Source organism: Synchiropus splendidus, chromosome 19 (genome assembly GCF_027744825.2).
Source record: "Synchiropus splendidus isolate RoL2022-P1 chromosome 19, RoL_Sspl_1.0, whole genome shotgun sequence".
Classification (NCBI taxonomy): Eukaryota; Metazoa; Chordata; class Actinopteri; order Syngnathiformes; family Callionymidae; genus Synchiropus; species Synchiropus splendidus.
In genome coordinates, this window is record NC_071352.1 from 17,132,924 (window position 1) to 17,160,447 (window position 27,524).

A 27,524-nucleotide genomic window follows, 5' to 3' on the forward strand; every position below is an offset into this window, starting at 1 on the left:
CACCATCTGCCCAGAAGGAAGGTCTTCACGTTGCAACAACGCCACCAACAGGAGTTTAGAGAGTAAGAATTTATGTCTGGAGCTATGACTGGAAATACAGCGATTAATGATGCCTTTATTTATTCATTTCAATCAGCTATTGTCGAGATTAGAGGATCCCCTGTACTTTTGTCTGTTCCACTGATCTTTTCAGACAGCTGTTTATTTAGAACTTAAAACTGAGGTCAACTCAACAATAACCCTGACTTTTCTCTCTAATATCAAGACCAAAGACAACCATCTCCAAATAGCCCGGGTGAAATGTCCAGGTCAGTAAAGTCCAGAGCCAGTGATGCGGCACGGCCCTGGGGATCGTCGCATATCTCTCCGGGCCCTTGAATGGAAGCTGACTTGCCCGGAAACAGCCGTGACAGGAAGGATCCAGACTCTGCTGCAGCATCTCTCCACACAACATTCCTGGAGTGACTGCGGGATGAAAGGATGAGCGCTGGTCCGGAATAGACGCAAGGACACTGAAGACCATGGAGAACATAGTGTGTTTGTTCTCATGACTCAGGCGGGACCTCGAAACAACAAAAAGCAGAAGCGAGCCTCTGCAAGTCTCGGTTCAGGTGAGTGACTCGCCGGGATCGAGTGTCAGAGTTGAGTTTCCAGGAAGTGACTTTGGTTATTTATATTTCAACACCCCGGTCGAGAAGCAGCGGAAACCTGAACCTGCTCACAAGTGATGTGAGATTGAAGATGCACAACTGCCTTCATCACTTGGCGACAACTAGAATTATGTGCTTTAAAGACCCGTGAAGGGGAAGAGCGAAGAGGTGAGTCGCCTGTTCATGGGTTGAACTACCGGTGGATCTGTTTTAATCTCAGTCAGATGTTGTTTCCAGATTAGGTCGATCTGGTCAGGATTACTGCCATGCAGCCTCAGTTTAGACCGACATACTGAGGCCCACCTTGTTTGGGTTGGTTCAGTTGTGTCTAGTTTAGTGTGAGTTAAAGCTGGCCAAGATTAGGGAGAAGGTGGGCTCTCATCCGGCCTTTTCTAGGTTGATGCTCAGTCTCAGTCTGGTTTCAGCCTGTAGGCTCGACTGGTCTGGTTCAGTCTAGTTTCCAATCTATTTTTTTTCCTTAATTTAATCCAGCAGTCTCATCATCTGATCTGACTTGAAACTCATGGTGGAACTTTAATGAGCCAATTGCGATTCATTAATTACCACAAAAACATGTTAAAATATTTCAATTTAATTTAATTTTAATTGAACGGAACAGTGTGCTCTCCAGACAACAGGGACCCTCTGTCAGTGCAGGAGTTCCTGCTCCACTGATGCAGCTAGGATGAGAACAACAACAACAAACATGGAGGAACCCTCCCTGAACCAAAGCAACTGTTTGGTTTTCACTGCACAGTGTCCAGGGTTTCCACCACTCTGAATGGACTTGGGATTCTTATCACACTGAAATTCTCATACAAACATTTTCAAGATATTAAAAGAGCTTCAGTTGAACTCAGGTGATATCAAAACTTGAATATTGTCACCATGGTGATTTATCCTCAAACTGAGGCAGAATCAACAATATTCTGGTGTTTAAATGTCTGTATGGCTCCATCATTTGGTTCAGTCATGAACCACATTCATTCACATTGAAAAATGGCAAATATTCTGATACCATTCAACTGTGATTCATTGAGAGGAATTCATCACCAATTCTCTGATTAACTAGATTAATTTTTTTTAATCGAATCCCACCCTGAGATGAAGCCTGTTTGGGCTTTTCCCATGGTCAAGTTTAGCCATGGTTCAGTCGGGTTGGTACCATGAGTTGGACTCTTCTTGTTTGGTCTGCTCTGTGCAGGTCAGTTCTGGTGGGTCAGACTGAAAGCAGACATGAAGATCCACGAGAAGATTCTGACTCACTACCTGTCCTGCACCTCCCCGGTGGATAAAGAAGGTTACCTCTTCAAGAAGGTCTGTGACCACTGAAGGCATGTGGAGGGATGTGAAGCCTGACCCCAGCTGCTGCATCTCTCCACAGAAAAAGAGAACTGAAACGTTCCAGCGACGCTGGTTTGTCCTGAAGGGGAACCTGCTCTTCTACCAGGAGAGACCAGCTGACCGACATCTGCTAGGACTCATCGTCCTGGAAGGCTGCACTGTGGGCCGCTCCGACTGCACCGAGGAGTTCTCCTTCTCTGTGGTGTTTGATGCTCCTCAACTGAAGACCTACAGGTTGGCAGCCATTGACCGCCAAACTCGAGACAGTTGGGTCAAGACTCTGCAGTCGGCGAGCCACTGCTACCTGTCACTGCTCACCAGAGACCTGAAGAGGCAGTACCAAGGTGCGTGACGCTGAGAAAGACGAGACCTGGACTGGAGGAGAGCGCCTTCTTTCTTTCTTCTCCTCAGAAGCAAAGCAATGTCACGGTTCTGCCGGTGCCAGCTCCTTTGATCCAGTCTGGGATCTCAGTCCTGGGAGCCAGACCTCCAGACTCCAGACTCCTCCAGCAGCCATCAAGCAGACCAGAAGGTTCAGCGCTGGCCCTGTTCTACAGTCCACAAAGGTGGTGACCAGAAAGTCTCCAAAGGTCTGGGCCAGGAGAAACGCTCACGTCACTCCACTGAACGGACCAGCGCCGCTGTACGGAGAGTGGCCTCCTGTGGAATTTGATCCACTGGAGGAGTTTGGCAAGCTTCATGACTATTATGGTCGGGAGGTGCAGAAGGTTCGGGAGGACTGGCTGAGGAGCCGGCACATGGAAGAGGAGCCGGCGGATGAACATCTCATCGACTTTGACTGAAGGACACAAACTATGGAGAATAAACATCAAAAAACAAAACAAGTCTCGTTGTTTATAAAGCAACACTTGCAGCTTCACCATTAAACACAACACTAAAAATAACGGGCTCACTAAAAACACAGTATTTAACACGAATGAGCAGCAGAGGGCGCTGCAGGCGGAGCTGCGAGCTGAGGCGCAGCAGCAACTTGATTCCCTTCAAATATTCGACGAGTCAGATTCTGGATCAAGAGTCAAGAATATCCCGCTATTTTTAGAAGCGCTGACTGGACATGATATCAAACACCATCTCAGAGGGAATCTACGAGATGAGACGACACGAAGTCGCAGTCAGGTCACAGATCTTGAGCTCCCACTTCCTTGAGACTCGTCCAAGAAACGTGGGTCACCATGTTTGGAGTTATGACGTAACACAGTGCCGGGCAGCGACGTTTACTCTGTTGACGTCAGTGGCCGCGAATCTGACCTCAGAAGTAAAACGGTCGCATCTTATATCATATTTTTTCAATTGATGATTTGATTAGAATTAATTCTTACTTTACATTTACTTTGTATGTTTTTATTTTCAACATTATTTTTCCTTTTTTCAGTGTTTTCGCTTTTTTCTGTCCCTGTTCCTGAAGGTTTCTACAGAATATAACAAATATATATATTAAATATTCAATCTAAAGTTCAGTCAAATGTTTATATAAATCAATAATCCTTAATGTTACATGTGTGAAAACAAAACCATAAATACGTTTTGAGTGAGTTTACTTAGAGTTAAATTTATCATTAATGCACGTCCCACAATATTGATATTAGTTCTATTATATTCCTGATTTCTCTCTTGAAATGTCATCAATACATGTACGTGAAAGCATATCCTAATGCAGTAAACTAATGATGTAAAGAGCTGATGATATTACATCAATATTGAAGTATTTATTTCCAGACTAAGACGCTGTCGCATGCTGGTTTCCTTCTGTTTCCACACAGAGATTCTCCAGCAGCCAAAGTCAACACGCAAGAGCAGCTCTGATTTATGGAGCACTTTCTTGTCAGGCTCAGTTGACACAACACCTGAGGGTGAAGTCTGAGCGTCGGGTTACGGCTCCCGCAGGCCGACGGCGGTTCACGTCGAGCTTCTCCACATTCCAACATTCCAGCCTGCAACAAGTGATGGATGACGGACCTGAGTGAGACTTCCACACCATCGCAGCGAGTAAACACATTGTGGCGGCGCGGGCGGCCGACAAAAGCTGTGGATTCTTCGCGGTGGCTTGTTAGCGACCGCTGGCTGAGTCGGGGTCATTCGTCTGTGGCTGCTCGGTCGACCAGCTGCCGCCTCATCTGGCTTCTCTGAGTCTCTCCTGGATGACCAGGCTTTCAACATTGGGCGGAATGTATTAGAAAAGAGAAATGTAAAAATCAAATGTAACATCAATTATGGTGGCGATTTGAAAGATAAGGAAAAAAACTTTTGAGAGGACAGATCACAAGATGACAATAAGGAAAACAATAAGGAATAAACAATAAACCAAAAAATGTCTTTAGATAGGGACAAAGATTGCGGTGATGCTGAGAGGCAACGGACGGTCGAACCTCCAACAAGCCGTTGATGGAGGGTCAGAGGTCATGCTGAGGAAGAACTCGTGGTGACGGAAACTCACGCGGCTAGAATAGAACCTCCGGCGGACGAGCGCTAACAAGTCAGCAGCGGCCGATCCGGAAGGTAAATTTGGAATGAAAAACTAAGAAAACAAAGGAAGGGAAGTGAGGAACGTTGGCGCGGGCCCAAGTTTGTTTAGCTATTTCTGTCGGCCTCAGCTGTTCCCGGCATGTTTCCCTGGGAATGCCGGCTGCCATCACCCTGCCAAGTGATCCCTTATATTTCAGGGGGGTGGGGGGAGGAACAGGTGTCACAATAGTGATGACTGAGAGCAGTCAGCAAACTCACCTTCATGTTAATGAGACAGTCCGGAGGCTGAAGGCAACATCACCTTCACCACCTTCACCACCTTCCATCCAACGTCAGGTCATCGCAGACACACATATTTCCAACAACGTCGTCTTCATCATCATTTCCAACGTCATCATCGTCATCGTCACCACTTCATTTTCTTCTATGCAGCTTCTCCACTGACATCGCCACTGTTGTTGATCAGATCCTCACCAAGATCTTCATCCTCACCTCCATCATTTCAGCACTTCCACCATCTCCATCATCACTTCTATCATTATCCTCAACCCCACCATCTTCATCATCATCATCACTTCTATCATTATCCTCAACCCCACCATCCTCATCATCATCATCATCACTTCTATCATTATCCTCAACCCCACCATCCTCATCATCATCATCACTTCTATCATTATCCTCAACCCCACCATCCTCATCATCATCATCACTTCTATCATTATCCTCAACCCCACCATCCTCATCCTCATCATTACCTCCATTGTTATCTTCAGCCCCACCATCCTCATCCTCATCATTACCTCCATTATTATCTTCAGCCCCACCGTCGTGGGGACCATCTTCATCACCATCATCTCCTCACATCACCACCTTCATCTCAACAGACCAACCATCTAGTCCACAAAACCATCAGAACTCCTCGCCGGCACCATCCTCTTCATTGTTCTCACTGGACCAACGACACGGAGACACCGTGTTGTTTCATCTGATCTGACGATGAGACACTAAAGTTCCTGTGAATGAGGATCCGGGCGGTAACAAAGAAGCGTAGTAGCAGAGAAGCCTGACGGCTCAGAGGCCCACACCTCCTCACTGGGCCGGCGAAGGCGTTTAACGGCGTGGTGCTCATACAGGGCCAGAGTTTAATCTGGGTGATCAGCAGTGGACATCACGAACCAAAAATAAAACCGGGTCAAGCAGACGGAGGCTGAGGTTCTGTCCGGCGGTCCAACAAGCATCTCCGTCCCCAATGTCCTTATTAGTCCACGTGGGACTGCCAAGCGGTCTCTTGGTCCCCCGGCTATCAGGTTTGCTTAATTCCAAGACTCCTGCGTCTATTTCGGATCTGCTGTCAGATGATCCCGCAACCCCCTCGCCGCTCTCTCTCCTCCTGTCTCCTTCACTTCTGCCATCACTCCATCCCTCTCTCTTTTCTAATTCCCCTCCAAACTTGAGGCGGAGGCTAAAGTTAGACGCGGCGGGACGGCGGTATATAAGCCCCCCAGTGTGAAGGCAGACCGCGGCTTCACACTGTCTTCTCTGTCTTGATCCTGCGAAACCTCAACCAGACCGTCTCCAGATGGTGAGTAGCCCCGGCGCCGCCCGGCCTGCTCACATCCCTGGAGTTTACCCTGCGTTCGTGGAGGCAGGCCACACACCTGACGGCTTCCGTCTGGATTCTTGTTTGCTGTCCGCTTCAATGCGTCTCTCATTCTCTGCGCCTTTGGTTACGACTGACAATGTTTTGCTGCTAATATATTTTACATTTGAAGGTGTTTTATTTTAGTTAACCATGCATGCAAATGGATGCCAACAATTCTATTTGCATTTTTGTTAAAAATGTGTTTTTTAACATGTTAATTTATTTTATAATATTTACGTCCTCAGAGAATATACAAGTTGATTCAAAACATAGAATTTAACAAGACATGATTTGATAATTTGGTTGATGAATCGTCTGAAAAAGTCTTTTTTGATATTTTTATAATAACCAATTTAAGCAAAAATGTTATGTAACTGAAATAAAAATATTGGGTCCATATAAAAGAAAAAAATAGAGAAATAAAATAAAATAATAATACAAATCAAAATAATAACAATAAATATAAAGTACTATGTATTTTATTTAATGTTTCAAATTTAAATAAAATATAACATACTTTACTTGTATTTTTAAATGAATTTGTAAAAATATATTAATTTACTTTGTGTGTATTTAAAGTTAATTCTATATATATTTATATTATTATATTTCATATTTTCCAGTTTGAGTGGAAGGACTTTCCTCTGTCTGAACGTAAGCGATGCTTGAACGTGTTTTTAATTTGATTATTTCCGTCATCGTTGAGGAAAATGTGACCTTCTCAGCTCCAGCCGAGACTTGAGCGCCATGTTTCTCCTCCTGCAGGCACCAAAGAAGGCCAAGAGGAGAGCAGCGGCCGGAGATGGCGGCTCCTCCAACGTGTTCTCCATGTTTGAGCAGAGCCAGATTCAGGAGTACAAGGAGGTGAGGAATCTCTTGGAAGAACCAGCTCAGAGAATCATCTCCGCTTCTCCCAGTCAGACGCTCATCTGCGCTCACCCCCCTCCTCCTCCTCCGCCTCGCCTCCGTCTGACACTTCAATTAGAAGAGAATTCCTCCCTCTGAAATTTCTCTCATCCTCTAAATCTGTCGCAACGTTATGCTGACCTTTGACCTCCGGTTGTCACGCACGAGTGTCCAGGGATTTATCGCGACCAACCAGCAGGGGGACACAAACGCTCTCACGAATCAGTGCGAGGCGATGAAAACTTTAGTGCAAATCTCCACTTTCATTTTAAAGTAATTTGATCTCCAACTTTCTCAACTCATATTTATTATCGACTATTTGTTCAGCCAGAAGAACACTCACTTTGATTAGAAGTAGAGTCAGCAAGTGCGTTGTCATGGCGACCGGTTGCTCAGGAGCCAAAACAGGCGGTGGCAGGGGCTTCTGAGGAACGTGGACTCCAGCGACGGCCTCCGCAGTGACGCGCGCGTGTGTGTGTCTTGAGTTTCACAGTTGCGAAGGATGAAGGGATTAAACAGCTGTTCTCTGATGATGCTAAGAAAAAACTCTTAAGCAGCCCTGATCCCCTGGAGGCCGCTTGGACCCTCAGTGTCTGGTGGCCACACATCACACCTCCAGCTGCCCCTTGTTGTCTTTGTGGTGACACCGCGTCGCATCTGTCCTGAACGTCCGTGTGCTTGCCTCCTCAGGCTTTCACAATCATCGACCAGAACAGAGACGGAATCATCAGCAAAGACGACCTGAGGGACGTGCTGGCCTCCATGGGTGAGTGAGTGGGGGAGACGGGCCTCACGCCCCGTGGCTGACTCTGTGACGCCCCCTGCAGGTCAGCTGAACGTGAAGAATGAGGAGCTGGAAGCCATGATCAAGGAGGCCAGCGGCCCCATCAACTTCACCGTCTTCCTCACCATGTTCGGCGAGAAGCTGAAGGGTGAGTCTGTCGCGTGACGTGCCGACTCATCCATTCACCCTCCTCACCATCTCACCCGCCCACAGGCGCCGACCCAGAGGACGTTATTCTCAGCGCCTTCAAGGTTCTGGACCCAGAGGGTACCGGATCCATCAAGAAGGAATTGTGAGCATTCGCTTTTTTTTTTTTTGTGATGCTGTCTGACATCACAGAGTCATAACTGTGTGTGTGTGTGTGTGTGTAGCCTGCAGGAGCTCCTGACCACTCAGTGCGACAGGTTCACCCCAGAGGAGGTGAGTCACTTGAGTCAAGGGACTTGACGGTCAAGCTCCCTGGGCGACACTCTTTGAACTTTCCTAACCAACGCCGGCCACTAGAGGGCGCTGGCGTAGCGGTATTTTGAATCCTTAACATAATGACCACCTTTTTCAGGTTTTCGCAAGACACAAACTTATAATGAAAACTTAAAGTCGTGAATATCATTTGGATATTTAATTTGCAACCACAGGAAGCTAACAACACTTGCTATATGAGGTGTCAGGTGAAATACAGGGTCAGTGGTAAAACACGACTCCCAGTCAATTCCTGGCCTCTGTTTTCCATCCAAACCTTTGTTTTGATCGACATTCTCCTCCTCAGATCAAGAACATGTGGGCCGCCTTCCCCCCAGATGTTGCTGGCAACGTGGACTACAAGAACATCTGCTACGTCATCACACACGGAGAGGAGAAGGAGGAGTAAAGAGACCCGAAGACAAGAAGCAGAAAAGACAGAAATCCCTTTCACCGTCCTCCCGGTCCCTCCTCATCCTCCCTCGGCTCGCTCCGTGTAAACCCATGACGTCCGGCCGCTCGTCCCGTCGCCTCCACGCCAGAGGTCGGCGGCAGCAGCGTCTCGCGTCTATGTTTGCTATTGGGGAATAGGGATAGCTTTTTCAATAAACCAACTCTGACATCAAAACCACTTTTCTTCCAACACCCTCTCTCTCTTCGTGGCCGTCTTCTGTCCTCCGACACCGACGCCTGCTCGGTGGGGACTTCATTCCAAATTCTGAAGACGTCCCCTCGAGTAGCGGCGGAGGGAGGTAGTGGAGGTCGCAGGTTAGGAAGGGAAACATTGGCCTCCTTAAAGTGACGGCAGCGTTTTCTCTAGGAAAAGTTGAAACACGACAAAGGCCCGAAGGGGAGGAGCGAAAGCGCCGAAAGAAAACATGCAGGTCTTCGATTCTTTCCCTCCTCCCTTCCTCACGCACACTCCTGTTTTCCCATAAGCCTCCACAGCGACCGGACGCTTCTACGCCTCTCCTCTGTAACCAATAAAAGGGACAAACTGTGAATAAAATCTCTTTCTTTTGTACCCCAGTGTCTCTGGTCAGTGGTTCTGTGAGTCCACAGCAGCGTGTTGGCGGCACCTGGTGGACATCAGAGGTTCAGGCCTTGTAAAGCTGGCGATGGAAAATCGCCCCTCACCTTTGCAAAAGGGTTTGTGTGTGTCTTTCTAGCCGTCAATAAAACAGTTCAACGACAAATTACAAATACAAAACCGAGACATGACGATACGCTCTTTGACCACCAGGTGGCCCCAGTGAGACCCAATGACAAAACCTCGGAGATGATTTAATATATTACGTTTATTACTCATCACAAACGTCATTATCATGGTTAATTTAAATACACCAGTTGCAGATCTGAAGGAATGAATTCATTAACTATGATGTAACTTCACTTTCACCAGAGAGTGACATGTAAACTTAAAAACAGGGACCAACAGCATGAAGACCAACAGAGCTCGAAGGCTTGTTTCTTTTCGATCCTTGGGCCATCAGTGGGCCACATCGCTCCAGACTGGACCACAGGACATGACCTTTGTGTATTCACACAGTATTGCCGAGCTCAGCGACAGCGTGACATTGTTTTTTGTTGATCATCACGGCCTGGCTTGTGACGCGGGAGAGATATTGCTCATGAAACACTGGCGGTGTGCGAGCTCACACGAGTTTGCATAGATGTGTTGACTATCTACTCTGCAGGAGGCGCGACTGCTCCTACACCTACATGAGTGGAAAACATGGTGCCAGGTTTTGAACGTTTGGATTCAGACTACACAAGTGTAACTGAACGTTGCTGCGCCCACACAACCACTCTGAGGAGCTCCACGAAGCTCAGACTGGAAGCCTGAAACGTCGGGTCACAGTTCCTCAAGGAACTGTCCAACCCCACTGGTTATCTCACAGGGACTCACACCCACAACTTCCTACTCCGCAGTCACTGCTGCAACTTTGAGCGCTAACCGCAGCTGTACGTTAAGCTGACAATAAGGCCAACAAGTTCAATGGTCATTTGGAGCTGGAAAGTCTGACCTTCACCTGAATGATGCGGCAACTCAAAAGGCTGACTTGTTGCCTGTCCAGAAATCCCATGTGTCCTTGAGCTTCCTCGCTAGTAACCATGGACTCAGCTCTGAGCCGAGGAAGCTACCGCCTTCAGTCATCTCTCATGTTGCTGAAGTAGAAGTGTGGGCGCAGCTGGAGAAACTCTTCACACTAAACGAGTCGAAGCGCCGCATAAATATGTTACAGTACAGCGAGTACACCTGTTAGAGGAGTTAGTCCGACCTCAGGTCAGTCCTCTGAACACAACGTTCTTCAACTCCGCCTGACTGCGGTCCGTTTGCTGAAGCGCCGGAACCGGCCAGACAAACACACATGCATCATGAGTGTAACGTGCAAAGGACAACAACACAACGTCCCCACCCCCCGGCCCCTCCTTCCGGGACAATCGTTCCAGTCAACCAGGCGTCACATAGAAAAATAGTCCAACTTCAAATAAAACAATAATTCTTCATATACTATATCTGATTAAGTTAACCACTTTGTACATAAATACACGGGAGCCCGGGGCAGTGCTACGTGGACTCGCCTTCAAGCTCCTAGTGGTTGCGGAGGCCGCTTGTTTGTCTATTGGAGTGTGCGACTTCAGAGGTACTTTGTGAGCGACTCACAAGTGCAAACGTCATCCTTCATACTCTAAAGTCACATGAGGCAGGGTCCGCACCCGTCCTGAAATTTGGCAATGATTAATACTTCATCGACATTTTGGTCTTCTTCTTCATGTCGGTCAGACCTTTGTTCTTGCTAATGTTCTGACCGGTTTGAAATCCGACAGTGAAACTTGTAAGACATTTTGAAGTTAAGAAGAGTCATAAAAATGCTTCTCGCAAGTTAAGTCCGCGACAGAAATAAATTAAAACGAGACAAACAAAACGAGGGGCGCCCCGTCGTCTCAGTCCTCAAAACGCCACACGACAAAGCTGAAAGCAGTTTTGAGTTTCTCCCTTGTCCAACACTGCAGAGGCAAAATACAACCAAACATTACTGGGTCACAAATCACTTTGGCTTCACAACATTATTTTCTTTTTTTTCCCCAGTCATTGACATTGATCCAGAGAATTGTGACAGGAAACTGTGTGTTTACAAGGACAGTTTTCGGTTGGATTATTCGGGGTCACCACATCCCTTAGTCATGGACTTGAAGGTACTCGGTGTCTCTTGCTGTGTCTTGTCAGGATCCCTCATGCTGCGCCAGGCCAGACTGATCATCTCTCAGCCACAGAGGAGCTCTACAGAGGGTGTTCGGGCCCCTTAGTTGCATCGCAGAGAATAATCCCCTTGAAGACAAGGTCAGGGTTGGATTCTACACAACCACCTCTCCATACAAGACACTAGACTCCCCTCTACTGGACTCGGCAGGGAGGCAACTGCTGGAGATAGACCCGAACCTTGAAGGAAGTTGTGTACTGCAGGGATTGAGGGCGGCATTCACAATGAAACATTTTACTGGACTCCTGAGTGAGGGAGGGAGGGAGTGGTGACCGGGGCCGACTGGGATTTGCACCAGAATGCCTCAACATCATTGTAAATAAGCACACAAACGTTGTGGTCATAATTTTCTCTGCAGTGTTGGCTTGTTTCCTTTGCAGTGAAGCCATGAAGAGAAAAACAAAGACGGCGGCCGGCATGAAGCGGTAACACTGAACGACTAAGGCACACACTCACAATGAACACGACAATAAATAGATCCTCCACATCCAACGCCATCCAGGGTTCCACTTGTTTATATTTACACGTGTCTATGGCACCAGGAGCCCCGCCCTCCCAGCTTCATCGGATTTAAAACCATAAAACAGATGATTTAAAAAAAGAAGAACTTAAACGTGTTTCTGCGTTTCAGATCCACCGTCTGTGCTCCAGTTGGTGAAGGAATAAAAATAAACCGACAGCTGAGGCGCGGAAAAAGCCCGAGGTGCTTCCGTGATGGTTCCGGGTCATCGACGTTCAACGTGAAGCCAACACTGTGTCTGGGCGTCTTTGTTCCCCTGACCCGTTTGCAGGGGGAAACTAGGCCGAGTCTTTCGGCGCTGCGGCTCCGTTTTTCTCCTCCATGTCTCCTGCCCCTTTGTCCTTCTTCCTGTTGCCCTTCTTCTTCTCCTGACGCTCCTTCTCCTTCTTCAGCCTCTCCTTCTCCAACTTCTCAGCCTTCTCTTTTTCCTTCTTCTCCTTCAGCTTCTTCTTTTCATCCTCCTTCTCCTTTTTCTTCTCATCCTTGCTTTTCTTCTTCTTCTTTCCTTCCTCCTCCGCAGACGGAGGCTCTGCTGCCGCTGCTGCCGCTGCTGCAGCTGCCACCTCCACTGCTGCAGCTTGGTTCTTGGCGTCAGGTAGCGGTGGCAGGGGAGTGTTGTTGGCGGTGGGCGAGGGGATGGCCGGCATGATCTGCTCCGAGACGACGAGAGGGGACGGGGAAAGAGTGCTGGGGGGCGCTGAGGTTTCTGTCGAGGGGGACTGAGTGGTTTGCACTGGAGCTTGTTGTGCTTCTGCCGCGTTCCCAGCTAACGGGCTCTGTACCTGCTTCTGCCCCGCCCCAGGAGGGATGGGGGGCTTGTTACTGACTCGGCCTGGACTATGCTTGACAGTAGGGGGCGACTGAGGGGGGTGTGCTTCTATTCCAGAGGGTCCAGAAAAGGAACCCTTCTTGGTCTGGAAGGGATTCCTGGACCTGCGGAACCCTGGCAGCGACAGCAAGCTGGAGGAGGCCCGGAGAGGGCCGGGTGGAGGGGTGGAGGTGGCCAGGAAGGAGAAGCTACCGCCTGAGCTTATCGACGCTGCCCTGCGCTTCTCCTCAAAAATAGCTCGGGCACCGTGCCGGCGGCGGCCGGGCTGGTGGGTCAGCTCCCCCCGGGACTCCCTCCACTTCCTCACCTGGATGTTGCACTCGCGGTCGATCAGCGCCTCAGTCACTGGCAGCAAGACGATCTGCGGAGACGATGGAAGTGCAGGTGACTCAGGACGTGATGAGTCAAGAAGGATCGGCTCCTGCCCAACACACTCACCTCCTGCACCAACGAGTCTTCCCTGATGGAATCTGGGGAGATGCTCCGTAGCCGCTCCATGGTTTCGTACATTCCCTGCAGCTCCTGACGCTTATCCGCAGAGCCCAGCATCTGCTTCAGCAGGACCAGACCCACCCGGAACACAATCTTCACTCCTGCCAGAGTAAGTTCAGACACGAGGTATTGAAAACAAGGCTGAGGACAAACCATCCATGCTCATCAGACCTTCGCAGAAGAACATGTCCCACACTCTCAGCACGGAGGCCCACGGGAGGGTGCGGGAGAAGATGCACATGAACCACTCGGTCATGTAGAGGATCGGGTCGATCTTGTACTTCTTCAGGTGATTGTAGGCCATGGGGCACGTGCGCCTCAGCAGGGAGAAGAAGATCTCACCGTCCAACTGGATCGCTTCCTGGAAAATCAAAGCCAGAGGATCAAGAGTTGTAAGTCATTCCAAATGGCTCCGACAAGGTAGCAGCTCACCAGTCCAGCGCTGTAGTATCCAGGCAAGAACTTCTCACAGATTTGGACCAGGCACCAGAAGGCTTGCTGAAGATGAGAACCAGATGAGTCAAAGCAAGATCTTGAATCAGATATATTGGTGATCAGGTGCCATGATCACCTCGGCAGGCATGTGCATGAGCAGGACTGCAGCCACCGGAGCCTGTGCCTGACAGTAGCCCTCGTCTGGCCGGTAGATGGTGTAGGCCTTCAGGATCCGACACAGGTCCTCCTGCCTGCAGAAACATCAGAACACTGGGCTGAAATACTGAAGAGGTCCGTTCACTCACAGTCATCCCCTTGTCTGCTCACCCGTGTCCACCACGATTGACGAACATCTCGTGGAAAGGAAACTGCCGGTGCAGGTCTTTTTCTATGATGTCCAGCCACTTGGCTTCTCCAGGTTCTCTCACCAGCTCCTGCCGAGAAACATCCACACATCATGTCCCACAACCGTCAGCATCTGTTGTAAAGTTCCACCTCCCACAACTCCAGACGCCCCTCTGTGAGGTTTGGTCTCAAGGCCCAACAGGCAGGATTAGGGCCTGATAAGGAGATTACAGCATGGTGGGCTGACGCCAAACAAAGCTACAACTTTATTTACTCTGAAATCCAAAAAAAGTGGATGTTTCATTGCTTATTTTACACTGATTTACCTCAAACTTGCCCCTGTTGGCCTCCAGCAGCTCGTGGCTGTTGGAGAGGAGCTGCCAGGCTCTGGACCTCAGCGATGACGGGATGCCCTTTCGGCAGCGCATCTTCACCTGACACAGAAGACAGAGGAAAGACCAGAGTGAGCAGCTGACGCTCCCTTGCGCTCCTCAAACATCTGCACACCTTCTGGAAGCGATGCTTCATCCATTTATCCCAGTTGTTAAACATGTCCAGCCACTTCAGCTCTCGCTGTCTGGCCACCTCCACTCGAATTTCCCTCTCACTGAGGACAGGCAGAGAGAAGTGGCTCTTGAGAACAAGTCTTTGGTGAAGAAAACATGATTAGCTGAAATTGTTCCAAAAGCGGAGGCCCACTGGATCCATTAAGGTGTCGTATCTTAAATTTAGATGAGCACACCCGCGCCACATCCACGCAGATCATCCATGCTGATTAATAATTCAGAGGAAGGGCAATTCAGCAGGTTGGGGATAAAACAGGCAGATCTCAGATTGACTGATGGGAGTTTGATGGAAATGTCTCGCAGAAACACACAGCCAGGACAAAGTGAGTCACCGGAAAAGCGCCCGGTGCTGTCTGAGTCAGCCGAAAGAGATGAAGGACGACGGACGTGTTTGGACTGAAGGAGGAAGACAGAAAATCAAAGGGGGTCAGGCGGGGGAGCAACGATCCCTAATAAGGTTCTTGGACGGTTCCTGGAGGTTTTGCAGACACGACAAAGAATTGAAAGATTGAAAAGGGTAACACTGTAGGTTGTGCTTTAGATTTAACTCCACCCGGTGGTGTCTTCAGGTGTTGAATGTCACCCACTCAGTTGGTTCTGACTGTTCATCAGGAATTAAATCAAACCCATGTAACCAAATTCTCAACCCCCATCGAGGGTCTCTTCGACACACACCTGTCTTCATCAAGCTCTAGTCACACCTTCTCCTCCTCGTACACCACATCCAAGATGCTCACTTCCCCTTCTGACGTTTGCTCGTTTCAGACCATTTCACAGGGATATAGAAAACAGTCAACTTTTACATGTTTACCGATTATAGTCCAGGAAACACAGTGTACCAGGTTTACCCCTGCACAGACCTAAGCTAGGATTCTAGCAACATTCCACACAAGCCTTCCAGTAACTGTTGCTGTAGGACACTGTACTTCTGAGACATAACGTTTCAGGAAGAAGACGTTTCATCAGTCACTGGCCTCCTTATTATGAGAAAAAGCCACATGACAGCTGCAAAGAATATTTGAATACAAGTCCAGTGAAGGACACAGGAACACGCACACTCTGACGGACGGTTTGGACAGGTCCGTTCAGGGCTCTTAAGGAGACGTGAAAACAGAAGCACAGGCTGTCACATCAAAAGGACTCGTTAAATCGTCTCATTGATAAGACAGACAGTTGGAGACGGGACAGAGTGGGAGGGAGGTGTTGGATCAGTCTGCGGTGACTCGCATGCGCCATAGTAAAACATATAAAATGGAAGGAGTTTGGTGGGGGAAAAAAGAGAAGTATGCATTTACTATCCTGACAGAGAGAAGTGTTCAGAGTATTAATAACTTATTTCACAACAGCCGCTGTGACTCACCTGCCTTCGCTGTACTGACTTCCTCCCAAAAAGCCATACTTGTCCGTGCGCCTGAATGACGGGCCATTGATCTCTGAGTCCGATCCCACCGAGCTTCCGTCCTCCCCCAGGCCAGTAAGTGACTCCAACGTTCCGGACAGGAGACTTGCAGATTCCAGGTAGCTCAGGGAGTCGGGTGCCGGCTGGGCGTTGTGCTCTGAGGGAGCAGGAAGCGGTTCTTGGATGAGTGGAACACTCGGACTTGGTGGGTCCACCTTGATGGGAGTGCTGGGTAGTTCGTCCTTCTTTCCCTCGACTGTATTTTGAGGTTTGTGTGGCGATGAAGGCGGCGCTTGTGTGCTTTGTGCTTGTTGAGGCGGCTGAGGTTTCTCTCCCGATGACTCCGAAGGAGCTGGTGTGTGAGGGAGATGACATGATGATGATGATGATTCCTCCATTGCAGGAGTTGAATTATGCGTGACATGAACATCGGGGTACAGAATAGGACCAGGATTCGGATCAGGAGAAGGAGATGACTGTTTGGCTTCAATCTGAGCGGCAGGTTCACTTGAGTGCTCCATTTCCCGATTCTCAATCATGGGCTCTGCAGTAGCTCCAGTTGGCGCCTCTCTTCGTGGTGCAGCTTTCTGCTCTGACGGAGGGTCAGCAGGCAGCTTTGAGGGGCTCAAGGGCGGTTGAGGAATGGAGGCAGGACCTCCTGAGTGAACCGCATTTCCAGTCAGAGCAGACTCATTGGAGAGAGACGCAGGCGCATCCCCAGTGGACTGTGGCACAACTGAGGAGATGGATGGGGCATTATGGTGGTCGCCAAGCGCCGGAGGAGAGGGGGACAGGGTTGAGAGTTCAGCCATTGTGCACCTGTGTAAAAGAAAACAATAATTACACTCCTATAACAGTGCAAAAAAACAAATACATGTAGTGAATTACTGCATATAAACAGCTTGTATTTTTACTAATGTCACGTGGGTAAAATAACGTGGGTAAAAGGATCGCAGGAGACCCCTCCCACCCGTCGCACCGCCTCTTCACGCTGCTACCATCAGGGCGAAGGTTCCAGAGTCACCGCGCACGAACTAGCAGACTGAGAGACAGCTTCATCCACCAGGCTGTCATGATGCTGAACTCCCTCCCTGCTCTGCCCCCGGGTCTGCACCAGGCACTTTTGGCTCCATCCACAGGGGCAGAGGATGTTGCCATGCTGCCATGAGCTAGGTGCTCCTCCCAGTGGTTGATGGACCGATGTGACGATTGTTGCATGTATCCTGCTGTCTGTGATCTGTGATCTTTATGTGGTGTCTGTGATCTTTATGTTCGTCTGTGATTGTATGTCGTGTCCAGGTCTGTGAGAACAGATATTTCATCCATGCTATATGTCTCGTACTGTAGCATATTTGACAATAAAGTTACCTTGAACCTTGAACTTGAACCTTGAATAACAACATCGTTCTCTGTTAGTGGTGTTTACTCAACAGTCACAACCCAAGTGTTACAGGCAGGAGGTTTGGAGCAGCGTCTACTTTATGGGAGGCTGAAGAGGTGGAAATAATGAAATGATGAAATGCATTTACTATGTGATAATCATCTGAAATTAGGATATTGTGTCCTAAAAAACGTTAATCCAAGTAAAATAGCTCAGAGGAAAGATGAAATGATCATTCATGTTGGCATGGAGAGAAATAATGAGGGAAGTTCCAGTTTTCCGTGGCAGCTGTGGATTAACACCAAGTATCAGACTGGCAAATTCAAGACGTAAAGAGCCTCTGGTCTGCGGAAACAGCCGAGTTGATATTGAGACATGCCAAGTGTCTCATGCTAACGACTTCTGCAAACACCAACGTGGGAAAACAACCGTCTGCATATCCCTTAAGCCATTCAAGTTAAAATTAACGCTTAGTCACGTGTCCAAATCTAATTTTAGCATTTGGAAAACGACATAAAATCGTGTAGAAAAACACAGAGGGGCTGGAGGGCGTGCGTGACGGGAGTGGAGCAGCTAGTCAGCTAGCACGCCGGTGGCTTGATCAACAAAGCCCCCACGACCACCACCACCACCACCACGGTGCTGCTGAGGAAGCGGCTTCAATTGTGGAGTGAAACGCTCGTAACAGCACACGATTTGTCGGCACATCCTCTCCGGAGGCCTCTACTTCCCGACTGCGCTCACAGAACCGTGCGTGCTTAATCGTCAACACATGCCAGGCCCAGGTCCGGCAGCGGTCCTCGGCCTCGACCGCCCGGCTGCCACAGGGCATCCGCTCCTCCGCGTCCAACTCACCCACAACCGGCGAGTCACAGCGACGCGTCCGCCTGGTGAGCCAGGGGGTTTCTGAGCGCGCGTCCCCCCGCCACAGCTCCGGTCCCGCAGACTCCTACGAGGTGTGGACGACGAGGAAACCCCGGAGAGGGAGTCGCTTCTCGGGATGAGAGAGAGTCCTGAAGTCGGAGTTAGCCCGCGAGCTAACTCTTAGCTTATTAGCATGAGTGTATCAGTTAGCCGAGCCGCTAACTGGATGAGGGTTTGACGCCCCCCTTCCTTATCCTTCTGCTTCAAACATATAAATCCGCACAGGCGACTCAGGAGGTTACGTTCATTGTCAAACTGGAGCGAGCTTCAAGAGAATCGTCGGTCCGTCCAGCAGGAACCGCCAGCATTTCCTACTGACAGCTGCGTGCGCGTCCGCGGCGCCGCCGTGCGCGCGCACGCACGGCGGCGCCTCCCTTGTCGGGTTCAGCGGTTCTCAAACATTTGGGTCTCATTCAGTGATGTATTTAACCTGCTCTTCCTTCCACAAAAGACATGTTGATCGAATAGTACATGGGGGAAACTGATCCCTTCATGACGTAAAAAGCAAGTATATATTATTTGAGCGATGATCCTTCTCACCGAGGGGATGCTGCTTTCGGTTTAAAAAAATATGACGAGGAGCAGGTACCAAATAATATTGTCTTCATGACGGAAATGATGAAAACGATACATGCGGTCAGCAAAGAACGGATACATCACCTACAAACTGAACTTGCAAGTATTGACCAGAGGATGGCGCTGTTGTACCACAGAATGAAAACTGCCAGTGTAATAGTGCCCCCGTGTGGTCAGTGATGGAAAACTGGTCTTTAGAAATGTTTCTTTTTAGTAGTCCGTTAACATTGAAGTGACCAATACACATTCATGGATTATGAACATCTATTAATGGTCCTTTTGACAGTCACCTTCTGTGTTTCTATTCCCTCACAATAAATACATTTTCACTACATCATTATTTCATTGAGTCTCTGAAATACTTCAAACGTCAAAACGAAAGTCCATTTTCCAAGTTTGCGGGCGGATGTCAGGTATTCTCAGGTGAGGAAGACAGTCAACATGACAGCCTTTGGCAACGAGTGACTTTCATTTGTCTAATGGCATCATCAAGGCCGGGGCCAGACGGGAAAACTTGCAGCAAGTTTAGAATGATCCATTAAGCTCTGTGGGAGGAAACCGGAGTGTCAAAGCCAGGCTATCCCCGAGAGTTTCCTGGTGCTGTGATCTAACCTGTAAACATTGTCTGCTAATGACTCCATGTAGTGGAACAGGTCAGGGTGAGGTTAGCTTTCAGCATGAGTCATGGAAGGAATGTAAATATTATTCAGAGACCCATGGAAACTCCGACGCTACAGTGGGGGAACCCTGGTGGTGAGGGAACTCCCTTTCTTCAGCCATCGGCCTGCACAGCAACATATTGCACAACAGATGTTTTTGAAGATGGATGATGGTTCTTTGTCGTCACGCCTCCATTTAGCTATGTTCCATCTCCATGACAACGCCTGCATCACCAGACGGAAGAAACACATCAAGTTTTCAGCTCCACAGAGAGAATATAAAGTGTTTTATTCAATATAAATTACTCATCTTAAATTAAAGTTGGTCAAAGCAAGCGGTAATATGACACAAAATACTGCATCTGACCTAATATGTTCTCAGAGTGTTGTAGTTCGATCATTTTCTGAATGGAAGGTCTCACAAAAATAGTCCTCCAGTCCTCATGGAGCTTTGGGAAAGGTGTCGATCCACCTCTGCGTACGCTCCCGACACTCTTCCCAGTCGTACAACGGCCAGTACTGGAAGTGGCGCAGAGCTTTGTCCGTCTGCACCGTGAAGGAAGTGCGCGCCACCGCCAAGGTGTACCTGTTGAGCAGCGGGGTGAAGTTGTATACCGGACTGAGGACCCAGCGGAGAACATCGTTGAAGATGGCGAAGAACCAGAGCAGCGTCAGGGGCAGGCTGACTTTACGGAACTTGAATGCGGAGAGGAGGACCATGTTGAAATTCTCGTAGCTCAGGTAGGGCGAGTCGTCGTAGCAGAAGAAGGCCTCTCCTGCCACACTTTCAGGACGATCCATGAGAGCACGGGCCGCCAGGATGTGCATCCAGGCCACGTTTCCTGTGGACACAAACAAGACAACGCTGCTGAGGTGGATGATGGACGCAGAAGTGAAAATACTGTACACCACCAATGATCGTCGGAAGGTTTCTACTCGACACTGCCCTGTTTAGAATTAAACATCAGCGACTTGGACCCACCTGCCCTCCCGGACCACCAGATGTCGCAGTGTTTTGAATCAGATCAGATGTCTGAAACCAGCGTTGAGAAAACGTATTGAACTGATCTATTTGACTTGTTGTTTGTTGGGGTTTTGGTAACTTTGGCTGAGGATCGCGGCGTCTGTCAGTCGAATGAGCCACCACGCTCCGACACGGCTTGGCGTCAGTTCCGGTGACCTTAGTGTGTTGAGGGGATATTGTTTGAGCATGATTATTTCCCTTTCATTTCAGTTGCTTTGTTGTTGAACAGTGTTTTGTTGACTGTGAATTAACAGCCGTAATAGTTAAAAATGATATCAAAACATTAAGAACCAAATTGCGACCACTTTTTTATGACCTCACCCAGCCCTGTTTCTGTGGAAAGTTTTTCACCGACAAAACTCAGCAGGATATAAATCATGTATAAACAGAGCTATCTCACTAACAAGCACCTTCAGTCCAGATCTCAGTGATGATTCAAGAAGCAAGGTGATGACTATGCAGAGATGAACTTGAAAAAAACTCCATGAAATGACTTCCAAGGTGAGAGAATAGCAGAGCGGCTGACCTGCGTAGACTCGCCCGTGCTCGGTGCGGTCTGGCACCCCACCCACCAGCAGACCGCCCCTCCGAACGCACTCTGTGTAGAAGTCCTTCATCAGCTGGTGGCCTTCGCCGTAGATCCCGGTCGGCCTCAGAGCGCAGGTGCGCAGACTCCTGCCGTTCCTCAACTGAGGAGACACAGACGGACAGAAATGACGAGCGGTTGTGATGTTGCGACTGAGAGGCGAAGGAGGCCTCCAGCAGGAGAGGAAAGCAGCACGAGCCTGGCGTGTACCTTGAGTCCATTTGCCTGTAGCACGATCCTCTCCGCCTTGGCTTTGCTCTTGGGGTACGGCATGGTGTGCCTGATCTTATAGGCTGTTTCTTCGTTCCCTCTGAGCACAAAAACACACACGTAATCTTCAAGGTCGTGAGTTGGCAGCTGGACGAGTCTGAGCCGCCATATTTGAGACAGGAAGTCCGTTTTGTAATTCTCCAGTGCATCAATATTTGCACTCGCTTGCATGTCAGCGGATTGTTTACTGCCAGCAGAACAGGCATCACATGCTGGGACAGTGAGTTACTAAGCTTCAGGTGAACAAACATTCCAGCTGCTCCAGGCTGCAGTCTGGAACATTCCTGACACAAAACATCTGCGCAGCCAGAGAGGCGTAGTCACACGGACACTGGGAAGCAAATCATCAATCGTCTCTCTCAACGGCGCTTCGGACAGATAAAAATATGAACAATGGCTTTTGATTGTGGCCTCCAGCCATTGATGTCACTCACTTCCTAAACTGAGCTTCCAGTCAACACGTACTTTTGAGGAACATCAGAAGCTTAAGAGCTTTATTTCCGTTCACATAAGACTGGGTTTGCTACAGACGCCGGTGTTTCCTCCTCAGTCTGCTCTCGTGACTGACGTTCGGCCACAGCGTCAGGTCGCTAACCTACCTGAGGAAAGGGTCTCCGTCCATGTTGGGTCCGATCACCTCCATGCTGCTGGTGTAGAGCAGGTGCTGGATGTTGTTCTCCACGCAGGCGTTGATCACATGCTCCGTCCCTGCCAGAGAAGAAAGCATCGTTCACACCACCTCCAGCTTGAGTTCCTCACAACAACACCAGATCAACATGTCGACCGACAACCTTCTCACACAAATGGAACGTGGCTCTAAAAACACTCGTTACATCGTTGGAAGAATTCTGTTTTCAAAACAGATCACAGAGAGTTGCAGTTCTTCCTTTTCGTCCAGACCTCAAATGACTTCCAAACATGAGTGGAACAATGAGACACTCCTTTGGATGAAGAAATGCTTCTTTTTTTAGACAGATATGATGATGACAGTGAGTCAATGTGTTTTTGTGCGAAAGGTCGCGTTGGTGTGCTGCTCTCACTTACGGACAAAAGCCATTAAAAATAACCACAATGTGCTGGAGTCGGCTCACCGCCGGCTGGAACAACCTGGTCTGGCTTGGCTCAGTTATTTACCAACTCAAGTGTTTATCTCTTTAGTCATCACCTGCAAACACTGCAACAACAATCTATGGTTCAGTCTCACTGGAAAGCACCATATCTAGGGTGAACACAGTATTTATGCCAGGTCAGGTCTTTACTTAGAATCGACATTCTTTATTTTGGGGACAAAATAACTTAAATTAAATTATATATATAAAAATCAACAATATTTCAAGATAACTAATTTTACTTTAGAAAATAAGACATTTGAAAAAATGTTGCTCTTCCTTCCTAATATTAAAAAACCCTCAATAAATTTGGCTAGCTTGAAAAAGCTGGCTTGTGGCTGCGATGGGACGTTGTTTGAGCTCAACGGTCATTCGCCCAGCTGGACTCTGATGTGGGCGTGTCGGTTGCGTGGCAGGAGCTCTTAGGAGAAGCTTTGGTCTGGCAGTTGGTTCCACATGAACAAAGTTCTGGCATGGAGTCCAACATCTGTCTGAGATTACGTGTCGGAGCTTTTATTTTGAACGTTTGTAGTCACACAAACGGAAAAGAGGAGGGGCCAGAGCGCACGTCAGTGTAATTGGCCTGAGTTAACATTATTTCCTGAGTGGGAGGCGTGTTGGGGTCAGTCGACGGCCCTATCGTGTGGTCAGTGGCGGGTCGGTCTCAGCAGGAGGTGGAGGGAAGAGATGTTTTGGCTCACACGAGGTAAACCTCATTCTCATTGCTGCACAAGAATGTGTGCGACGCCTCTTCCTGTCTGGCTCCATCGCAGCTCTCAGGCACAAAACTGGAGTGTTGTTCCAGTTAAAATCCCCAGCCACTTCCCTGGAAGCTGTGACCGGGGGAAACATCTGCCCAGCGGAGGTCACGGTCAGTCATGTCATCACCTGAGCTCTGCCCCGCCCCTCCCCGTCCTCGTCGGGGTCATGACCTCACCCTCTCACCTGTAACGTTGACGGCCTCGATGAGCGTCTCCGGGACTCTGTGCCAGACGTCCACTAGGCTGGCGGCGTGGATCACCAGGTCGGCGCCGCTCGTCACGTCCAGCACACTGTCCAGGTTGGTGATGTCACCCTGGACGACCGTGACCCTGGTCCGCTCTGACAGAGAGAGAGGAGAAACCACACGCTCAGAATTCAGTTTGGTTTTTTGTCACTCGACAGCACAGCCGGAAAAGAACCTGCTGGAGGAAATATTATATTTTAACACATAAATCCATCTGTCACTTCACAAAGTCTGGACTTAAGAACACAAGGAAGATGAATTGTATTTTTTCTATAGTCAAGATTCACACACAAAAAAAACTACATTTTTCAACATTATTTTTTATTATTAGTGTAGAAAATATTAGCATCAATGTTAACATGACAATTTTTATCTGAACAAAAACTGTCTCTATTTTAGAATTAACATTTTAAAAAATTATATAAACATTGGAAATAATGTTGATTAAAATAAATCACAGAAAGGCTAATCATAATAGTTTCAAAACGTTTTTCTTAAACTAAAGTAGCAAATATATGTTTTATTTTCACATTTTATTACCCTTTAAAACATAAAAACAAATCTACACCACAGTTAGATAAATAAAATAACATTTGATATTTTACTTTTTCAGTTTAAGACGATGAAAACACGCTGAAATGTTAAATATATTTTAATACAGACGTATTAAAAATGGCATGTCCAGATTGAAAAGGTTTTGGACAAGTAATAAAACAAGGCAACATATTGAATGCTCTGAACTGGAAAGTGCAAAAAAAATGTTATTTAATGTAGCAAATATTTCAATAGGAAAAAGGAAGCCAATAAAGAGCTTGTTGGACGAAAAATATTTAGCAAACTGTTGTTGACCAGCAAACCTGGCTGTTTATTGGCTGAGTAAACACTCGTTGATGACTAAAGTTCAAGAGGTTCCAACCGTCATCACACCCTCATCTCGCTCTGCTGGGACCTGGGAGTCACTCCTCCTCAGCGAGTCCAGATTCCTCCTGTTATCAAGGCACTTTTTATCTGCGCAACCTTGAACCGTGCAGACAGATAATGGCCTACGGTTGTGTCACTGTGGGGGCGAAGCATTGCCACAGTCTGAAACTGAAGATTGTGACTTCAAGTTACACCAGTTGAAAACACCACCCCCTTTTTCCACCACAAGGATGGCTGTTCTGGCTATTGAGTCACAGAGAATCTGAGCCCTTTGTGGAGCAGCGGAATGAGGGCAGCCTTTTGTTTTGTTTGGAGCGGAATGAGAGGGTAAGAACGTCACTCAGCCCCAGGTGGGAAAGAAGATGAGTCAGGCCTCCGAGAAAAATACATCTGTGTTTGATGCACAGTGAATGCCAGTTAAATCAGAGTGGAAGGCTACAAATCTTGTTGCTTAAAAGACTCACACCTTTACATGCGACACATCTGTTCACGATCTCTGAGCTCATGGCTACATGCAGGAAAAGTTCCAACAAAGGGTGTTTTCCAAAACACTGGCAACTCCTTATCAGCTCACATTCCCGGCGCAAATCTGGACCACAAAGAAGCCGCTCAGCTTTTCAGTCATCTCCACAAAATCTCAATCCCTCAGTACGGTTCATGCATTCATTCGGGCAACGCTGCTTGACACGTGAAACACGACTCGCCTTTCATGTTATAACTCCGAGTGTGTCATGTGACTCGGCTGCTCAGACCGGCCTGAAAACTGGACGCACCGACTCAAAATAAAAAGAGGAATAGACGGGTAAGACTCTGGCTTTCTCTGAACACAAGAGAAATGGCCGCGACACGACCGAGTCAAGACCAAACAAGATAGTTATCAATCATATAACTAGTTTGAAATAACGTCCTCCTGAATACGCAGCGAATTTTGAATCCTGTTTATCAGTGACAGAATGTTTTCATCTGACAATCATTCACTTTCACTTTTTTGTTTCCAACAGATGTTTTCTGTCCGGGTCAAACATATTTCTACCTTTTCAGCTTTTTGGGATGAACTTGAAGTATTATGATAATTACATTTGCGTCTAGATCTTTTTACTTTTGCCCAGGAACGTGGGCGTTGCAGAGGTTTGCTCCCCATTGAGTCCAATGGATCTGTTCATGCAGTCGCACCGCTCGCGTTTGGACTCTGGACATGACCAACAACAGTCAGTTCTCAGGTCAAATCACCAGCCGATGACGAGTTCGGACTCTGACACGACAAAACAACCAGTTCAACCTCATTCAAAACGAATATTTTCTATTTAAACACAACAAAATGGAATCGCCGAGCTTCAGCGCGCGGTGCGGCCGCGACTCTCACCTGAGCCGAGTTGGGTCAAAGTCGGATCCGTGTATTTGTCGAACACTCGAACCTCTGACAGGTTGGGCTCTTTCTCCAACAAGAGCCGCAAGAGGTGCTGGCCCAGGAAGCCGCAGCCGCCGGTGATGAGGTAGACCAGTCCTCGCCGCTGCTCCGACATGTCGCCGCCGAACTGCGCCTGCTCCACACTGTATTTAAAGAACGAGGTCCGGCCCACTTCCGCGCCGGACCGGCGCCAGCTGGGGACCTGGGACACTCAGTGAGTGCAAAGAAATACATGGGCAGTTCATTTTCTTTAAAGTCATTGTTGCTCGTGCTACATCACAGTGCCCAAAGTGCGGTTCGGAGGCCATTTGCGGCCCTTTATCAGGCCCCGGGGGCCTCGACCTTTCATGAACACATTTGTTTCTCACTCGATTCATGGTAAACACACAGCCTTTAATAAAATGTACATAAAAAGTTTAATAACCAAGTTGTACTTAAGTAGTTGAAAGTACTCAGAGCTCAAAGTCTCATGGTCAGTGGCAATGTATTGCGACAGAAGTTGTAGTTATCAAGTGGCAGCAACGGTACAATGGCAGCCTGAGTACACGCCTGTGGTAGTACTGCTGAAGAATATTTAGGTCTGCTGATAGCTGTACAAGAATGATGAGCTGAAGCAGTACTTAGGGAGGTAGAAGTACTGATGAGAGAAGTAATTGTACTCACGTGTACTTAGTAATTGTAGAAGTACAGATGACAGTAGCAGTACTGGAAATAATCATGCTAGCCAAAATATAGTCAAACAATTAGCATGAGTAAATGTAGTAGTAGCACTCATTGAGGTAGCCCCAGTGACTCGAGAGTATTGCTGGTAACAGTGTAAATAGTATGATTAATGGTAGTAGAATCAGAAGCAACAACGGAAGAAGTGATCGTAGTATGAATAGAAATGACTGCAAGTAGTGCAGTCAAGCGGAAGACTAAACGGTGGTGAACTTGGTGGGATCACAGTAGTACTCATAAGTATTGACAGCAGCAGATGCAGTAGTAACATCATGAGTGAATGGGTGGCGGTGCTGTGAAAAACAGTAGTCGCGCACTAGCACTTGACGCTTGTAGCAGCGAGAGTGGTAGTAGTTATAGTAGAAGTTAGAAATGAAGTCGGAGTAGTCAAGGTGAGACTTGGGGCTGTCATACAGGGTTTATCTGTGGAGGACTTCAGGTCCTGGGCGAGTGGTGACGACGGAATCCGTTGCCAGGTTGACAGCTAAATCAGAGTTGTGATTTCAGTCTGACGTGGCTCGAGTCCGACGCCTTGTCTTTATAACCAAACACCGCCAACAAGCCGCCTCCAACATCAAAGACAGAATCAGGGCGCTTTCATGTTGTGACGCTGAAAGCGTTGCTGCGTGTCAACAGACGGGAGTTCGAGGTAGGTTGTGGTTCTCTTCACAGATGACAGGAAACTGCGTGCAGCTCACTTCCTGTTACCGGTCGCACATGTGGTCACCAGACGTGGAAGCTGCTGTCGTTCACAGTCACCCAGGTCGTCGACAGTTCCCAGCTTGTGGACGAGTGTCCCCTTAAAAGCCACCAACC

General features: G+C 48.2%; 4 protein-coding genes across 8 annotated transcripts; 2 read left to right on the forward strand and 2 right to left on the reverse strand.

Moving 5' to 3' along the window:
- Nucleotides 1-374: 374 nt before the first annotated feature.
- On the forward strand, nucleotides 375-2,816 carry pheta2 (PH domain containing endocytic trafficking adaptor 2). The gene is made up of 5 exons (XM_053851154.1): nucleotides 375-611; nucleotides 699-818; nucleotides 1,855-1,967; nucleotides 2,035-2,338; nucleotides 2,406-2,816. Exons 3-5 carry the CDS (start codon nucleotides 1,887-1,889, stop codon nucleotides 2,795-2,797), a joined length of 777 nt encoding a protein of 258 aa, XP_053707129.1. The 5' UTR covers nucleotides 375-611; nucleotides 699-818; nucleotides 1,855-1,886; the 3' UTR covers nucleotides 2,798-2,816.
- A 3,169-nt stretch (nucleotides 2,817-5,985) lies between these two features.
- mylpfa (myosin light chain, phosphorylatable, fast skeletal muscle a) lies at nucleotides 5,986-9,294 on the forward strand. The gene is made up of 7 exons (XM_053851175.1): nucleotides 5,986-6,063; nucleotides 6,889-6,987; nucleotides 7,720-7,795; nucleotides 7,857-7,961; nucleotides 8,027-8,105; nucleotides 8,185-8,233; nucleotides 8,580-9,294. Exons 1-7 carry the CDS (start codon nucleotides 6,061-6,063, stop codon nucleotides 8,679-8,681), a joined length of 513 nt encoding a protein of 170 aa, XP_053707150.1. The 5' UTR covers nucleotides 5,986-6,060; the 3' UTR covers nucleotides 8,682-9,294.
- Nucleotides 9,295-12,037: 2,743 nt separating this feature from the next.
- On the reverse strand, nucleotides 12,038-18,751 carry LOC128750636 (TBC1 domain family member 10A-like). Its single transcript, XM_053850984.1, has 10 exons — nucleotides 18,361-18,751; nucleotides 16,086-16,943; nucleotides 14,667-14,766; nucleotides 14,486-14,593; nucleotides 14,142-14,248; nucleotides 13,951-14,065; nucleotides 13,812-13,877; nucleotides 13,551-13,740; nucleotides 13,326-13,480; nucleotides 12,038-13,248 (listed from the first exon to the last, which is right to left on the reverse strand). Exons 2-10 carry the CDS (start codon nucleotides 16,934-16,936, stop codon nucleotides 12,337-12,339), a joined length of 2,604 nt encoding a protein of 867 aa, XP_053706959.1. The 5' UTR covers nucleotides 16,937-16,943; nucleotides 18,361-18,751; the 3' UTR covers nucleotides 12,038-12,336.
- A 431-nt stretch (nucleotides 18,752-19,182) lies between these two features.
- On the reverse strand, nucleotides 19,183-27,203 carry hsd3b7 (hydroxy-delta-5-steroid dehydrogenase, 3 beta- and steroid delta-isomerase). Of its 5 annotated transcripts, XR_008413188.1 has the most exons (8): nucleotides 25,944-27,203; nucleotides 23,599-23,754; nucleotides 22,144-22,252; nucleotides 21,485-21,584; nucleotides 21,215-21,377; nucleotides 20,032-20,506; nucleotides 19,618-19,889; nucleotides 19,184-19,550 (listed from the first exon to the last, which is right to left on the reverse strand). XR_008413188.1 is itself a non-coding variant. In XM_053851116.1 (7 exons), the coding sequence occupies exons 2-7, from the start codon at nucleotides 26,101-26,103 to the stop codon at nucleotides 20,106-20,108; spliced, it is 1,089 nt and encodes a 362-aa protein (XP_053707091.1). In that variant the 5' UTR covers nucleotides 26,104-26,190; nucleotides 27,123-27,188; the 3' UTR covers nucleotides 19,908-20,105. The 5 variants fall into 5 exon arrangements, 3 of the variants coding, with proteins under 3 accessions (XP_053707091.1, XP_053707090.1, XP_053707092.1); XR_008413187.1 differs by having other exon boundaries at nucleotides 19,183-19,889; XM_053851116.1 differs by lacking the exons at nucleotides 19,184-19,550; nucleotides 19,618-19,889 and having other exon boundaries at nucleotides 19,908-20,506; nucleotides 25,944-26,190; nucleotides 27,123-27,188.
- Nucleotides 27,204-27,524: the final 321 nt, after the last annotated feature.

What these genes read in the sequence shown, in the direction of transcription:
- mylpfa (XM_053851175.1), top strand. An exon ending in AGATTCAGGAGTACAAGGAG is followed by an intron (nt 6,988 to 7,719) that starts GTGAGGAATCTC and finishes TTGCCTCCTCAG; the next exon opens with GCTTTCACAATCATCGACCA. An exon ending in ACAGGTTCACCCCAGAGGAG is followed by an intron (nt 8,234 to 8,579) that starts GTGAGTCACTTG and finishes TCTCCTCCTCAG; the next exon opens with ATCAAGAACATGTGGGCCGC.
- hsd3b7 (XM_053851116.1), bottom strand. Translation starts at nt 26,103, where the DNA reads ATGTCGGAGCAGCGGCGAGGACTGGTCTACCTCATCACCGGCGGCTGC. An exon ending in TTTGACCCAACTCGGCTCAG is followed by an intron (nt 23,755 to 25,943) that starts GTGAGAGTCGCG and finishes TCTCTCTGTCAG; the next exon opens with AGCGGACCAGGGTCACGGTC. An exon ending in GACGGAGACCCTTTCCTCAG is followed by an intron (nt 21,585 to 22,143) that starts GTAGGTTAGCGA and finishes TTTTGTGCTCAG; the next exon opens with AGGGAACGAAGAAACAGCCT.
- pheta2 (XM_053851154.1), top strand. Translation starts at nt 1,887, where the DNA reads ATGAAGATCCACGAGAAGATTCTGACTCACTACCTGTCCTGCACCTCC. An exon ending in AAGGTTACCTCTTCAAGAAG is followed by an intron (nt 1,968 to 2,034) that starts GTCTGTGACCAC and finishes ATCTCTCCACAG; the next exon opens with AAAAAGAGAACTGAAACGTT. An exon ending in CCTGAAGAGGCAGTACCAAG is followed by an intron (nt 2,339 to 2,405) that starts GTGCGTGACGCT and finishes TCTTCTCCTCAG; the next exon opens with AAGCAAAGCAATGTCACGGT.
- LOC128750636 (XM_053850984.1), bottom strand. Translation starts at nt 16,936, where the DNA reads ATGGCTGAACTCTCAACCCTGTCCCCCTCTCCTCCGGCGCTTGGCGAC. An exon ending in AGTCAGTACAGCGAAGGCAG is followed by an intron (nt 14,767 to 16,085) that starts GTGAGTCACAGC and finishes GCCTGTCCTCAG; the next exon opens with TGAGAGGGAAATTCGAGTGG. An exon ending in TCATGCACATGCCTGCCGAG is followed by an intron (nt 13,878 to 13,950) that starts GTGATCATGGCA and finishes TCTCATCTTCAG; the next exon opens with CAAGCCTTCTGGTGCCTGGT.